At 48.9% G+C, this 15,833-nt stretch overlaps 1 protein-coding gene across 1 annotated transcript in view; it reads left to right on the plus strand.

Annotated features, from left to right (window-relative positions):
- Positions 1-15,833, plus strand: part of NOTCH1 (notch receptor 1) — a 461,593-nt gene that overhangs the window by 371,243 nt on the left and 74,517 nt on the right. Inside the window, exons 6-12 of the mRNA XM_060250659.1 lie at positions 682-804; positions 1,597-1,830; positions 2,747-2,902; positions 3,636-3,821; positions 5,161-5,274; positions 10,825-10,938; positions 13,364-13,597. Coding sequence (XP_060106642.1) covers positions 682-804; positions 1,597-1,830; positions 2,747-2,902; positions 3,636-3,821; positions 5,161-5,274; positions 10,825-10,938; positions 13,364-13,597 — 1,161 coding nt within the window. The remainder of the gene's footprint in view (positions 1-681; positions 805-1,596; positions 1,831-2,746; positions 2,903-3,635; positions 3,822-5,160; positions 5,275-10,824; positions 10,939-13,363; positions 13,598-15,833) is intronic.

Below are 15,833 nucleotides of genomic sequence, written 5' to 3' on the forward strand. Positions count from 1 at the left end.
AAGTGGTTTAGCAAAAATATGCTTGAGGAGAGAGATCACAATGAATGATGGAGAACCGATGACTCTTCCCCTCTGGCCATAGCCAGAGCTAAGGACAGTGACTGAGTGAGTGAGTGGCTGGGAAGAGAGAGATGCTTTCCATGACACCGCTCTTCTCTCTTTGTTCCAGAGCAGAGGGGTTTGGCAGTGGAGAGGGAAGGCAGGAAATGGTAAGCAAAGGCTGGCTGACAGGCCTGTGCTTGGCTTCCTGAGAGAGGGAGTGCTTATCGAGCAACTTTTGAAGTGTTCAGAATGCCCAGTACATTTTATCTCAGTAATCCTACATCAGCCCCATAAAGTAGGCCATTTGTAGTGGTGGTGGAAGATAGAGGAGGGCTTGAATTTTCCTGAGACCATCTAGTATGTTCATGATGTGAGATCAGGACTCTGCAGCCTGCTGTGAGGCACTATGAGGCCATGTCAGCTTTTTGGTCTCTCAGAGGGCCAGGATTCCACCAGTGCTGGACTTGGGAAAAGGAAGTGTTTTTTATCATGAGTAATTTTGGGGTTGAGAGCAACTGGCTTAGGGACAGGTCTTCTGATCAGTGGAGTTCTCTGTTTCCATGGAGTGGGGTTTAGTTGCATTACCTGTCAGGCCATATTGTCATCTGAGCAAAAACTGCCTTCTCCACCAATTGGCAGGTTTTACTGGACAGAACTGTGAGGAGAATCTTGATGATTGCCCAGGAAACAGCTGCAAGAATGGAGGCACCTGTGTGGATGGGGTAAACACCTACAACTGTCAATGCTTGCCTGAATGGACAGGTAAGGAGCTCTGAAAGGAGAGCATGGGGGCCCTTGCCAGAGACACCCAGGAGGCCTGGAGGCAGCGGGAGGGCACGAGGGAAGGGTGTTGCCTGCTCGCTCCAGGTCAGGGAGAGCCCTCCGGAATCATGGAGCTGGCAGGAGAGAGTGCCCTTTCCCTAGCAGGCAAAACCCCATCCCATTGGAGAGATTTTCTGTGCACTCACACTTCAGAATCTGAATGCTGAAGTCCATTCCTGCTTGAGGTGGTTGTCACCAACTTTTAATTTTGTCATACAGTTAGTGCTACTTCAGTACTGAAGCCCAAACCTATGTTTTCAACTAGAGTGTTTAAATTTAGATTTTGAAAAGTAAAATTGAAAATTTCAGCTCAGTTTTTGTTTTATGCTTATTCCATGGCTCTTTCCTCCTCAGGAGCCAGGAACCTCCTGTGTTAAAGGCCTTTCCCAAAACCATCCCGGGGTCCACAGGGTCTGTCAGCACTGGTCCTCACTGCTGCTTCATGTGTGATTGTTACATGATAGGACATTGCAGATGCTTTTAAGTGCACAGCTAGAAGTGTAGTGTATGAGCCCAACGAACTTGTGTTTGCCAAATGTGTGTCATTCAGGTTTGCTAGTCAAGAAACCCTGTTGGGCAAGATGGGCCAGCACCAATGCCCTGTGATCAGAGGCCACAATGCGCAAGTGGTTTTGCTGGAAAAGATGTAAACAGCTTGAGCTGCAGCGGGGGGCAGATCTCTGCTTTCCAGGGTAGCTGAGGGATCATGTAATTTTCTCCACTGTCTCCTAGGCCAGTACTGCACTGAAGATGTGGATGAATGCCAGTTGATGCCCAATGCTTGCCAGAATGGTGGTACCTGCCACAACACTCATGGTGGCTACAATTGTGTGTGTGTCAATGGCTGGACAGGCGAGGACTGCAGCGAGAACATCGATGACTGTGCCAGTGCAGCCTGCTTTGTTGGGGCCACTTGCCACGATCGTGTGGCTTCCTTCTATTGTGAATGCCCACATGGACGAACAGGTACATGATGATGATGATATTGGATTTATATCCCGCCCTCCACTCCGAAGAGTCTCAGAGCGGCTCACAATCTCCTTTACTTTCCTCCCCCACAACAAACACCCTGTGAGGTGGTTGGGGCTGGAGAGGGCTCTCCCAGCAGGTGCCCTTTCAAGGACAACTTCTGCCAGAGCTATGGCTGACCCAAGGGCATTCCAGCAGGTGCAAGTGGAGGAGTGGGGAATCAAACCCGGTTCTCCCAGATAAGAGTCCACACACTTAACCACTACACCAAACTGGCTCTCAAAAGAAGGTGGGAAGATTGGTTCCAGAAAGGACACCAGGGGAACAGGAAGTCATGAGCAGAGCAAGGAGAGGGAGGACATCTTCTGGGGAAGACTGGTGATTTTGGCCTCCTGGAATTCAAAATGACTCATGAAAAGAAGCAGGCAAAGGGCCTGAACAGCTGGCCGGTGGTTGGGTGTAGGCAAAGAGTGAATGTGATCAAGGGGCACGTTATGGCTCCTCTGTTTCCTTTTCTAATTTTTTCCCCCTGCCTTGCAAATCTCCTGATGAGGAGGGCCAGCGGGCTTCTGAGCAGGGACAGTGTTCTTCAGTGGCTAGTCTGGGCATTAGGAGTGTATTTTATTTTACAAATTGGCAGGTGGTCAGACTCTGTAATAAGCCTGGCACAAGTCTGGGGCATCTGAGCAGGCCTGTCCCCCATGCCATTAGCTCTGTGCATTCTTGGTGATCAGGGTATCATTGTGGTGTAGACCTAACCTCTTCCATGCATTGGTGTGGAGGCCTCATGGGCAGTCTGGAACTCAGGCTGTCTAGGCAAGGGTGGAGCTTGATGCCCACAGACAGCAGCATGGCATTTGAAGGAGTGGGGGTTTGTGTAGGTCTTTTAGTGTTCCTATCCATCTCCCAACAGGTTTGTTGTGCCACCTCGATGATGCTTGTATCAGCAATCCGTGTAACGAAGGCTCCAACTGCGACACCAACCCTGTCACTGGCAGGGCCATCTGCACCTGCCCATCAGGCTACACGGGACCTGCTTGCAACCAGGATGTGGACGAATGTTCTCTGGGTGAGTTGCCTCCCACACTTGGTCATCCAGTGTCCAGGAAAGAGCTAGTGGGATCATGGCCGGGGGATTCAGGACAAGCTTGCTGTTAGAAGTTCAGGGCTGCAGAGGCTGGACCAATTGGAAGCTGGCAGCTGGGCAGGGACAGGGGCAGGTGGTTTTTCAGAAGGCTAGAATGACGGAGGCAGCAAGTCCCAGAGCTGGCAGGAAGCAATCCCAAGGACAGGATCAGTGGCAGAAGTTTGCTGCTCTGGGTGGGCAGCCATATTTACCTGGGAGAGGCCAATGGAAAGATCTATACAAGTAGGTGTGCGGTTCCCTGGATTGAAGGGGGAGGTCAGGAGCTGAAAGGAGGTGGGTCTTCAGGCAGGGCCCCAAACTGACCTGTAGCTGATGTTCCGCAACTAATAAGGAACTTAATTTGAAGTCATCCTGATTTCTTGCTGGGAATCCCAAAGCAATAGGTAGGTGGGAAATCATGATGGGAGGGGAAATCCACTGAAAGAGATCTTACTCTTTCCCTCCCAGCCATTTCTCTGCTGCCCTGCACACATCAGCATTTCTGCTCATGGAAGGAATATCAGTGCCTGCATCTTTCCTCCCACAGTCTTGAGTGGGAAACGGCTGGGCAGGACTGGCTAGAGGAGTGCCTGGTCTGCTGTTCCACTTCTAATACTGGCAGCCTTCTTTTTTGCCCTCAGCCTCAGTTGGAACCATCTTACTGATTCTCTTTTAGGTGCCAATCCTTGTGAACATGCTGGGAAATGTCTCAACACAGAGGGATCTTTCCAGTGTCAGTGTCAACAGGGCTACTCTGGCCCTCGGTGCGAGATTGATGTCAATGAATGCTCCTCAAACCCATGCCAGAATGATGCCACCTGTTTGGACCAGATTGGAGTCTTCCACTGTATTTGCATGCCAGGTAAGCCAAAGCAGCATTGTTTCTTCCTTAAATGTGTAGCTTGTGGCTGTACTGGATCTGGTCTTGCCCTTGAGTCAGGATGTTGAGGAGGAGCCGGGATTGCAGGTGCTGCCTTCTACTTCTCAACTCCTGGATGTCAAAAGGACAAAGCAAGAGCCCTCCATGCTTCCCCATTCTGGCAGTTCTCTGCGTATTGCATTCACAGTGGCCACGGAGCATCCACACAGCCGCCCTGAGTCTGCTTTTGGAATGGGCGGGATATAAATCGAAGATAAATAAAAATAAATTTCCCCTGTGCCATGCTTTTCTTGACACCTCCCCCCACAACCACCATTTCCTCCCAATGGAGAAAGGTTTTTTTGTTGGAATTGGGAACTGCTAGATCCACTGTACCATTATAACACTATAGCAATCCTTTGCTACTGTCTGGCAGTCCTAGTTTTCTTTCTTTTTTTAAAAGTATCTAGCACTTTTTGTTGCAGATGTTTAATGTGTTTAAACACCTTTCTGTTTCAGTGTGCAACACTGTGCAATGAAAAGAGCTGCAACCTTTCTTTTAAAAAAGCTGAAAAATAGCAGCTTATTGCCATATACTGTTATAATGTCTTAGCAGTCTAGCAGTTCCTGAGTGGTGCCTGTGAGGGCTGAAATAAGGGAAATGATGGCAGTGTGGGCAGGACCTGTCTTGCCTGTCCAAAGGTGCTTTGACTGCCTTTCAAAAAAGACTGAACAATCACAGCAAAGTGAGGGAAACCACAGAAGCAGAGTGGCTGCAGACATCATCCAGAAGCTGAAAGGGCCACAAGTAAAAGCCAGAGTCTTAGAAGTTCTCTTGTGAAATCCAGTGTCTTCGGAATGCCAGGGGAGTGCTGTGCAATGGGGGAAGCTGTTGAGGTTCTCAGGGCTGGACTGGTTGTTCTCCAGAGCACATGAAACCCTCACACCTCGTGAGCTTGAAGGCAGTCCTGTTTTTGCTGCATCTGTATGTGTGGTGTGTGTGAGCACAAACAGGTGTGGTGGGGTGTATGCAGCTTAATGGCTCACAAGTTATGCCGGAGTCTGGTAAGGCGCCCCCCCCCCCCCCCCGAACTTCCATTCTGAAGTTTTCCAGGAAAGAGGGTGATGCAAGACTGCAAATGTGAGAGCAGATTTGATGTTGCAATATTGCAGGAAATGCGGCTAACCAAGCAGGACTGGCTGTGTCCATAAAGAGTGAGGAGGCAGCATTCCGCTGGCTGTGAGGTCCAGGGGACAGGGCAGTATGGCCACCCAGGTGCATTCCTCTGTCTCTGTGAGAGAGGCCTTGATTTCTCTTTTCCTTTTTTCCCCCACCCTGCAGGATATGAGGGCGTTTATTGTGAGATCAACACAGATGAGTGCGCTAGCAGCCCCTGTCTCCACGATGGGATCTGCATGGACAAGATCAACGAGTTTGTTTGCGAGTGCCCCTTAGGTAGGAGAATGCAGCAATCGATGGCTTTGCCCCTGGCACAGAGCCTTTGTAGTGGGAATGGAGCAGGAATTAATCCACCAGCCAGAGGCAATGCTGGCTTGGTAGATTTAAGCCACGCTGAAGTGTGCAGCTTGGGGGGAACAGCACACCTTTTTGTCTTATCCTTTCTGTTTCTGGCAATTCAAAGGTGAGATGCTGGTGGGATGGAGAGGGAACCTTAAAATTACACATGTTGTGAGGACTTTGCTTTGAGGAAGTGTTGGCAAGAGAGACAGGCATAATATCTGTTTAGCTGTGGGAGCAAAGAAGAACTTCCTTGGTCAGAGAAGCTCTGCCTCAGAATGCCCGATGTTGTCACCTCCCGGTCTTGCCCTCCCTGGGTCCTTTGTTGGAGGTGAGGCTGCGGTAGACAGCCCCACAGGCCTCTTGTACTGTTCTTACATGGAGCAGTAGGGGTGGGATGGAGAATGAGGCCTTGGGGAATGAGCAGTGACTTGGCAGAGGTGAGAAGTCTTGAGGAGGGGTGCAAAGGAGAAGTGGGAGGCAGCTGAAAGCATGCAGGGCTGACTCGGTGATGTGCATTCCCCCCCATCAGCTGTGGAAGGTGGGCATGCACAGGTTGGCCTCTTGAATTGGCTAGCTCTGGACAGAATGTAGGTGGGTGCCAGACCCCTGTACTCTTCGTTGTAGTTTTGATTAAAATAATATCTAATGGCTTTAAAGTATGTCCTTGTACATGTAATCTGTAGATGAATGAAGTATGTTTTGAAGATGCTGACCAGTGAGCCAAGATGCAGCTTCCCAGGGAGTGTGTGCTTGGTAAAAAAACCCTAATAATAAATCCTCAGTTTGTTGCCATGCGATGTATGGAGCGATCCCACTCTGAGAACAAATAGGGTGATCCCTGGCAAAAGATGGCCTCAGTTGTTTTTCTGATGTCTTAGAGGCCACAGTAGGAACTTCTCAGCTCTCTTCTCTGAGGGTGCAAAAGGATGGGGACATTTCCCACTCTTCTGATAAAAGAAACTTTTTCTGTCTCACTTAGGTATGGGGGTGTTCCTCTCCTCTCCTCTCCTCTCCTCTCCTCTCCTCTCCTTCTGTCGCACAGCCTCTCAGCATAAAGAGACCATATTCTGCCTGCCCTGCCTAGGAGCAAAAAGAGAGAGGGTGAAGAGCAATTTAAATAACAGCAGCAGAAAACTTTGCACTTGAAAGGATTCCCGGTTGAGGAAAGGAGAGGGCTAGAAGAGGCTGGGTGGATTTAAATAAGGTAGCACATGACAGTGAGGCCAGACAATGAGTGAGGGCCGGCTAATGCATGCGGTGGGGATTGGCTCCCCTAGAGATGCAAATCAGGTTCTCAGAGCTGGGCTGGTTGGGCAGTAGTTTCCATGGCAAAGGAAAGCTGGCCTGGAAAACTTGATTCTGGGGGAAGGGACAATTCTCTTCCTTATTGGTGTGGATTCAGAGACAGTATGGAAACAAACTGAGTGAGATCTAGTGCCACTTATGCAAGACCACATAGTATAGCATAGCTATTACCAGTTGACCACATTAAGACTCAAATCCCTTATCCTTTACATATGTATGGAGGAATGGAATTGTAAGCCTCTGTTCCTTAGGGCCCCTTGGAGGTTGAAAAACTCTGCAGCTGTGCCAAGTCTCTGCTTGACAATGGTGCCCCTTTCCCTCACTCCAGAGGGTTGCCAGAAACAAACTGGATACTCTGAGAATCTCTCCTAGACGGAGATGTGCACCAAGCACTCTGGATTTGTGTTGCCATTTAGAGGCTCTGCTTAGTTGTTGCACCTCCAGCTTCACTTATATCAGCTAATATAAGGGGACTGTGGTCTTACTGCAGAAGTGACTAGTTGATCCACTCCCCTCCCTGTTTCCCTACTTCAGATATCAAGACCAAATAGGCATGGTGTGTTTTCAGGCTTAGAGCATTCAAAATGTGAGAGAGCATAAATAAATGAATACAAATAATACACAGATTCTGTTCAAGTATTCCATCTGAGCATTGATACAAAGAAAAGGTGAAAATGCATGGTCCCCTTTCCTGTACTCACTTCATATCCTAATGCAGTTTAAATAGGACAGGCTAGTGTTCCTTGAGATTGCAGTTGTTTGAAGTTTAGCATTACCTTAGTTCTCTGCATTGGGATTTCTCCCCATTGTCCCTTGCCAGATGGGTAAAATGAAGTCCCTATGTAAAGTGTTAGTCCTGCATGGCTTGTGCCTACCTGGTCAGAAGCCAAAAGATAAGGCAAAGATAGCTTCTTCCCTGCGTTGTGGGAATTTATAATCTGCCCCACATTGGAAAGTCAGTGCCCCTCCAGGGTGTTCTGATCTTTCTGCCTCAAGAGGAAGAGACAACTTCCTTGCCTTTTATTGGTTCTCCATGTCTTTGTCCTTTCATGTGGAAGGGTCCAGGCAAGGTAGAGATAGTCAACTTTGACCTGCCTAGGTCAGAGCCATTAGCATATGTAAGCACTCAAGTACTCGGGCACTCCTTCATGCCAGCTGCTAGTTTGCAGCTGGGTTCCCACTTATAAGCAGAATGTAGTCTGAATGGTTGACATTTTGGGATGAATTCTAGGGTGGAAGGCATTTCTCCACAACATGGCTTGATGAAAAAATGGGGAGCAAATCCAATTTTTCAACCTCATTTTTCCCACCCAGATTAGGGGTAATTAATTCACATAAATGATCTTCAGCTTGGATTGTGCCCATAGTTTGTGTGGTGGACCCCAGGGGCCTCAGAGTGAAGTTCTCAGAGTTGAGAAAGAAACCCTGCATTCAGAAGCAAACTGCAGCTTGTTACATAAACCTCAGTTAGTACACTTCTGTGACAGTGTTTGGAGATCCCAGTTTATGCACTGAGTGCCTCCAAGCATGCTTTGGCACTGCTTTTTGCCAGGGAAAGTATCTTTTGCAAACAACTTACAGAGCATTGGTCAGCTGCAAGAAGTGGGTGGGAAGAGGGAGGTGAGATTAAGGCTAGTTAAGTTTCCTTAAAGGTCTTTGGGCTGTTCTTGGCCAGATAGATCGCCACTCCCCTCTCTCCTTCTAGTTGCTTCACTGCATCCCTTGAACATCCTGGGAAAAACTACCCCTGTCCTATTTACCCTGTAAACAATAACAAAACAATGCCTGGTTGTGATCACAGCTCCCATTAAGCTGTGTCATCTGGGCAGCGGAATAAATGCAAGGGCACCTGAGAGAGTAAATAAATGCAAGGGCACCTTTCTCTCCTGGCTGCCATTGTCCACCTTCCTAAACCACCCCCTATCAGTCAGCACTATTCTGCTTTGCCCATACAGCCAACGTGGCCTCCCACCTTCATGCCTCCAGTTTCATGGCTGCCAGTTTTTGTAAGGGCTCACTCAGAGGAGAGAATGATCCACTTCAGACCCCCTCCTCATCTCCTCCAGTAGAGAGAGGAACTTCCTTCTGAAGGAAAGGCTCCACCTCATTGTTCAGAGGAGAATTATATTTGTTTGCTTGTGGCCCAAACTAGACACTTTTGACTGTGAGTGGAGTGGTTCCCTCAACTTGAACAAGCCACCTGGTTGGCTTTGTGCAGCAGTGAGTGTGTCGTATTCTGAGAGGGTTGGAGCCTCCCACACTCCAGTCTTCAGCCGGAGAATGAGGCAACTCTTGCCAGGGTCATGGATCCAGCCCTGGTGACAGAAAATGGGGGGAGGGGAGCTCATCTACTGTGACTGCATGGAGGTGGGAGGCCTGACCTTTCTCAGCACCACCCTACAGTCTCCCCCCACCTCTCCCCCTCCCGTGCTCCTGCTCTGGTGCTCACTTGTCTTGTGTCTGTGTGGCACCCAAAGATTTCTCTTGCAGTGGTGTTCATATTGTCCATAATGATAAATGGTTCAGTCCTTTATTTTTTTTAATCATACAATTTCCAAGGCAGCTTACAAAACATTAGGAACAATAACACAATAACATACGACAACAAAAATCACATTCAAACAACCAAACAGAAATTGGCAGAAGTCCAACAAAATTAAACAGACGGATTATCACTAATTGTCTGGGAGAAGAACCAAGTTTTAATCTCCTGTAGGAGCACTCATGGTGTTTGTACCTGGTGAACTTGTTCCAGAACTGGGGGCCGCCATAAAGGAGGCTCCTGTTCTTAGTCTCCACTTCTCTCTCCTCTGAAGGTGGGGACTTGTCAGGGATGCTCTAAACTGATCTTGCATTGAGCAGGTGGTTGGACTGTATGGCCCCTTCCAACTCTGTGATTCTATGACTCTCCAGATAGGGTCTTCACATAAGATCTTGATAGTTGCACTAGTTTGCTTGGGAGAGTGTATTTCTTCAGAGAGGCCAAATCCAGAATGTGGAAGTATTGCAGCTAGGTCATGTCTTCAAGTGCTATACAAATATGGGCCATCCAGCTGGTGTCAGTTAGCATCCTAGCTGCATGAGAGAGGGAGAAAGAAGCACACAAGAGCCAATTGCTCAGGGGCCTGATAAGAGCCCTCCAAGGGCTTGATTTGGCCCTTGGGCTGCATGTTCGACACCCCTGATTTAAATGTTTTTGAATGCATATAGCTGTGCCACTGTCTTGTTTCTCTAGGAAGGAATGCCTCTGGCATGAGTAAGTTGTTGGTGAGTACACCAATCTTTGGGTGTCCTTCTGCAAGGCTTGTCTCTTAAAGAACCCCTGAGTTGTTCCCAGAGGACCAAATGTCACTTCCTTGTTCACTTGTTCATCCTGCCAGCAGTCCTTCCCTTGTTTTGATTGGGGTTCAGTTTATTGTCTCCCACCCAACCCACTCCTGACTCCAGTCACCTGTCCAAAATCACCTACATCAGTTGGAAAGGAGAAGCAGAAAGAGAGCTGTCATCCTAACCCTCTAAGATGTTGAGTCTTGTGAGCAACAATTCCACTTTGTAAGCTACTGGCACTAAAGTTGTGAGCTGGTGCATAAATTAGTTTGCTCTGGGTCCATTTTCCTGAGCTGAGAAAATGTGTGGCTAAAAACTTGTGAGCTAGTGCACACTAACTCAGCTTAGAGGGAACACTGGTTCTAATAGTGATTACCCTAACCTGAAATCTCAGCAGGGGGATATAAGCTGGAACCTGTGTCAACCCATAGTGCAAATGTTTGTTTCCCAGATTTACCTTGGAAATTGACCCCATGGAGTACAGTACCTTGCAACAAAAGCAAAACAAAACTACAGTTTTGCTATACTGCTTTTTAGCTATCTGCCCACATTAGTCATTTTGGGGCCTCAGTGAACAAAAACACTAAGCCTTATTTTGTAAAGTTTTCTTACTGGGTATCTAGAAGTGATTCTTGAACTTTTCAGACAACAAAGTAGGGGCAACAGTTCCAAGCTTGACTTAATGCCTAGGTAGCCTATGGATCTGCCATGGTTGGTCCTCAGGAAGGAGGCCTGAAAGTTGCACCCTTGAGTCTCATTGGAGGGAAGGAGAGTTAAAGGTGCTCTAACTAACTGAGGGGATGGCCCCAGCAGCAGGTGCTGGTCAAGCTCTGCCTCTTTCTCTCCCTGCAGGCTTCAGTGGCCACCTGTGCCAGAATGACATTGATGAGTGTGCCAGCACACCCTGCAAGAATGGAGCCAAGTGTGTGGATGGCCCCAACTCCTACACCTGTGAATGTGCAGAAGGTAGGGGGATCCTGGCTTACGTGTTTTGTCTTTCCGCTCATTAGGTCAGGTGTCTTTGGTGTATCAGGATCGTGGGCCACACTGGGCCAGGGCAGTGGTGGATAACTGGTTTATTGAGGAGAGAATTGGCTTTTTCTGGTGGTGTAAACTGGTGGCATGCTGTCCTGGTGCCCAGAGGAACACATGAAGATGCCTTCAATTGAGTCACCCCCCCTTCCCAGTTGCTGAAGGTCAGTCTTGTCTACTCTGATTGGCAGCAGTTCCCCAGGGTCTCAGGCAGAAAAGGGTCTTTCCCATCACCTGTGGCCTCCTTTCAACTGGAGGTGCTGCTAGGAACTGAACCTGAGACTTTTATGCATGCAAAGTTAGTACCATATCACTGAGTTGTTGCTGTTGGCTTTGGCTCAGAGGAAGCATTTCTTCCAGGGCTAGACGGGCAGTATCCAGAGATCAGGCTTCCACACTTTGTAACTCCCCAAGGCCTGCATACATGCAGAGTAATACAAAGCCTTTTTGCAGGCAAATAAAAAGGGATGGCTTATTGACCCTGGCAGCATTTAGCTTGGTAATGCACAGCCTGTATCCTCCTGGCCTAGAACATGGCAGAAACACTGCTTCCTCCCTCCCAGGGCACTTGACTTAGAAGCCTCCATCTTGGCTAAGAAAAAAATCCAGTTTTCCTAGGGGTAGGTGGTTGGGGTGCCTCTCTGCCACTGCCTCCCCTCTCTTCCAGCCCCTCGCCTCTGCTGAGAAGAAGCAGGAGTATAGTTTGTCCCTATACCCCCCCCACCCCACCCCCCCCGGTTGCGTGCACTTGATGAGTGAAACCCAAGGAGCATCCGGACAAAAACAGCAGCCAGAGTCCCTGGCAGCAAACAGTGGGGCTTTTGTGAAGCAGCTACCGCCAGAAATCTTCCAGCTGAACAGTCTCTAATGAGCATCTTGATCAGACAGGAGCTCTGGTGAAAAACATCCATGTAGATTTTATGCGGGGGGGGGGGGCAGTCAAAGCCTCACTTTGTCTTTCCTCTCCTACCCGCTTTTGTTCTTCCCCCTTTGGCCCTGCACTTCTCAGCCGAGGAGGATGGCGAGATAAATGGGCATGGCTGTTACCCCCCGGTGCACACAGCCACCCCCCCCCCCCCCGTCCTGTTGAATTCCATGGCGAGCAGATCTGAGCTGCATGCAGACAGCAGACACAAGAGAGCAGCTCTGGCTCTCTGGGAGAAAGACAGATGGGATTTGTTTACAGACTTTGTATAGTCCAGGGGACAGATCCAGTCTCTGTAGCTGGGAGATCATTGTCTTCATATGCCGCCACACTCCCCCACCCCTCGTCCTTTGCCACACTTTCCCTTTCTTTTCCAGCAAGGGCCATCTCAGATGGTTGCCCCCCAGGGAGGAACTCCTTTGCTTATTAGGCCACACCCCTGTAAGCTCTTGGAGGATTGGCTACATCAAGGTGGTATGGCCTAATATGCAAAAGAGTTCCTGCTACTCTGAATACAGAATACAAGCCTGAATGAGTTTGGTTTGGCTTCCAAGTTCAGCCTCCTTGGTGGTGGTTCCTTGGAGTCTTCTGCCTTTCCACATCTCCCCTTCACATTTACCCCAGAGAGCAGGGCTCCCACACTTGATGCTTGTAGGCACCATGGCACCTCCCAGTACTTCCCATAGTGCCCACCAAGCGTCTAAGAAAGTGTAAGACAGGAATTGTTATTGTCTGTCCTCATTCAAATAGAAGAGTTTTCCACTGTGGATCAGGAGGTCAGGTGAGCACCAGGACTTTCCTTAGGCAGTGTGTAGTTCCATTTCTTGTTCAGGATTTCCTCCTCCTTAGGCGATGTGAAGAGGGAGGTCTCCCACTCAGTTCTGCCTCCTCTGGCAGCCATTTTGACTTTCCTGCAAATGAACATATGAAGCTGCCTTATACTGAATCAGACCCTTGGTCCATCAAAGTCAGTATTGTCTTCTCAGACTGGCAGCGGCCCTCCAGGGTCTCAAGCTGAGCTTTTTCACACCTATTTGCCTGGACCCTTTTTTGGAGATGCCAGGGATTGAACCTGGGACCTTCTGCTTCCCAAGCAGATGCTCTACCACTGAGCCACCGTCCCTCCCCGATATATGGGTGAGCAGTTAGAGACTGTAAGACCAGTATTCTGGTCCAGCTGGTGGTTGCCAGATGCAAGTAGCAGGAGATGCCTCTCTGTCTTGCACTCCTTTTGAGTCTCCCAGTGCTTCTGGCTTTTGGTTGGGCTAGTTGGCAAGTTGGTCTGATGCAGCTGTGGCAGTGCTTGTGTTCTGGTTGGGCTACACTGCAGGTCTGAGCCGCCCTGAGCCGCTTTGGTGGGAAGGGCGGGATATAAACTGAAATAAACTGAAACTGAAACAGGTCAAACAGTGTTTGCTGTCCTTTCTGCCCCAGGTTTTGCTGGCTCCCACTGTGAAACTGACATTGATGAATGTGACCCAGACCCCTGTCACTATGGGACCTGCCGCGATGGCATTGCCACCTTCACATGCCTCTGCCAGCCTGGTTATACTGGCCACCGCTGTGACATCAATGTGAATGAATGCCAGAGCCAGCCTTGCAAGAACGGAGGGACTTGCCAGGACAGGAACAATGCGTATCACTGCCTCTGCCTCAAAGGGACAGCTGGTAAGAACTGTGGCAGCTCCCTCACAATCCTATGTAAGAGTTGGACCCAGAACAAGTGCAGGAGATGTCTGGGGAAAGGGACATGCTCTTTGTCATGAATGGAACTGCAGAAAATTAATAAGAAAAAACAAGCTATTCCAGCTCTGTGCAGTTTTTTTATGGAGGATCCATGAACTAAATTTTCCCTGCCCCAGCCTGCTCCAGAACCACTCTAGCTTTTGAGATTCCACCAAAGTACATATTTGCAACCAGTGGCACTAGAAACTTCCATTTGGAAAAAAAGCTGAGATTTTCAGTTTGTGCCATGGCTATTGCCATATGGGATGGGTGAGTCTCCTGCTGCAGCAAGCTGGGCAGGGGTCATCCTTCGATGAGATACTCAGTTGGACTCATCCAGTTGAACAGGTCTCAAACAGCATTCTTGGCAACTCAACAGTGCAGTTACCTTCACTGCAGGGTTGGCAGCAGAGGAGAGGCCTCCCTTCTCAATCATGGCATACAGGGTCTTTTTTGTAGCAGGAACTCCTTTGCATATTAGGCCACACACCCCTGATGTAGCCAAGTCCTCCCAAGAGCTTACAGTAGGCCCTGTAAGAAGAGCCCTCTAAGCTCTTGGAGGATTGGCTGCACCAGGCGGTATAACCTAATATGCAAAGCCCCGACATCATACATATATGTACCCTCTCTTTCTGGCAGCTCTCGACTGAGGTTCAGGATGGGATGTTCTTCTTCTCCAGCTCTTTGCAACAGGACTGCTCCCAGGGATCTCCTGGAGATGTCAGTCTGTAGCACAAAGGGCTGTGCAGGATCAGGGATGTCAGTGTTGTCCTGAAGCTTCACATTGCCTCCACCATCTCAGCTTGTCGCCTCAGCTTGTCAGGCATTCGTTTTCATATCATTTCTGTTAAAGGGATTGCTATCATTGTGAACTGATGTATAGATTGCCTATGGTATCTGGCCAAGCTGAGGAACCATTGCAGTGCTTTCTTGTTGGTTGCATGGGGCCCTTACCTTTACATCTAGAGGACGTATCTTCCCTTGTCCTACCAGAAACTCCAGTAGTGTACCTGTGTCTGGGTCATCTTGCACTTTTTGGATTCACTGTCAACCTGGCTTCCTTTAACCTCCTTAGCACCTTGCTTAGGTTATTCGAATGATCTTCCCAACCCACGTTGAAGATCACAATATTTATCAACATAAGCTAAATCAGATTGCTCTATTCTTTGTTTCATTAGACACTGGAAGAAAGCTACTGCCCTCTGTAGCCCAAAGGGCATGTGTGTGAAGTGAAATTGGCCCTGGGGTGTCAGAAAGGCTATTTTCTGTCTATCCTGCCTCCCTCAGACGAATCTGCCAGTACCATTTTGTCAGCTCTAAGGAGATCCACTTAGCCCCCAGCAGGCCGTCCACCAGAGACATAGGGTGAACATCAAACTTAGAAACGCTATTCCTCTGATGGAAGCCAGTACAGAAGCAGTTAGATCCATCTGGCTTCAGTACCAGCCGAGGGGAACTTCAACAGAGACTCTCAGCCTCTCCTCTCTCATTTGTTGCATCTCTTCTACTTCTTACTCAGCAGTTTCTACTGCTTTGGGCCATGGACAGTGCCCCCTGCCCTTCAGCTTCCCAGGTTCCACCTTAGCAGCATGCTGGGCTCAGGTGGGATGCCCCAGCCTATCTGACAGCACATCTCTAAATGCAGCCTCTGTCGTCTGCACCTGTCCCTGTGTCAAGTTCTCCAAGGTCAGCTGTCTCTGTTGTCAAGCTGCAGTAACCTCTGGATCTCTCTGTTCCTCTCTGGCCTCCAGCAATTCTGTGTACTGTGCCTTTTGTTCCTGGCAAGTCTTAAGCAGATTAACATGATAAATATGGAGTTGGTCCTTCATGTCTGTCCTTCTGACTTCATAGTCATCCTCCTCCACCCTCCACATGGCTTCAAAGGGCCCCTGCCATTGTACCAACAGCTTGAGTTAGGGAGAGGAGCCACCAACACATGGTCCCCTAGCTTTAAGGCCCTCACCTATATGTACTGGTCATAGGCTTGTTTCTGTCGGGCCTGGCCCCCTTAAATGCTCTGTTGCCCACTTGGCTAGCAATGTCAACTAGTCCCTTTAGTTGTAGAATATAGAGGAGCAAACCTTCTCCCTGCTTCCTCCCACTCTTCCAGCACTGAATGCAAAAGACTATGGGGATGTCTCCCATATAACAAAGGGACAGAATCTTGTGGAGCCCTGAG

The sequence above is a fragment of the Heteronotia binoei genome, chromosome 12 (assembly GCF_032191835.1).
Source record: "Heteronotia binoei isolate CCM8104 ecotype False Entrance Well chromosome 12, APGP_CSIRO_Hbin_v1, whole genome shotgun sequence".
Classification (NCBI taxonomy): Eukaryota; Metazoa; Chordata; class Lepidosauria; order Squamata; family Gekkonidae; genus Heteronotia; species Heteronotia binoei.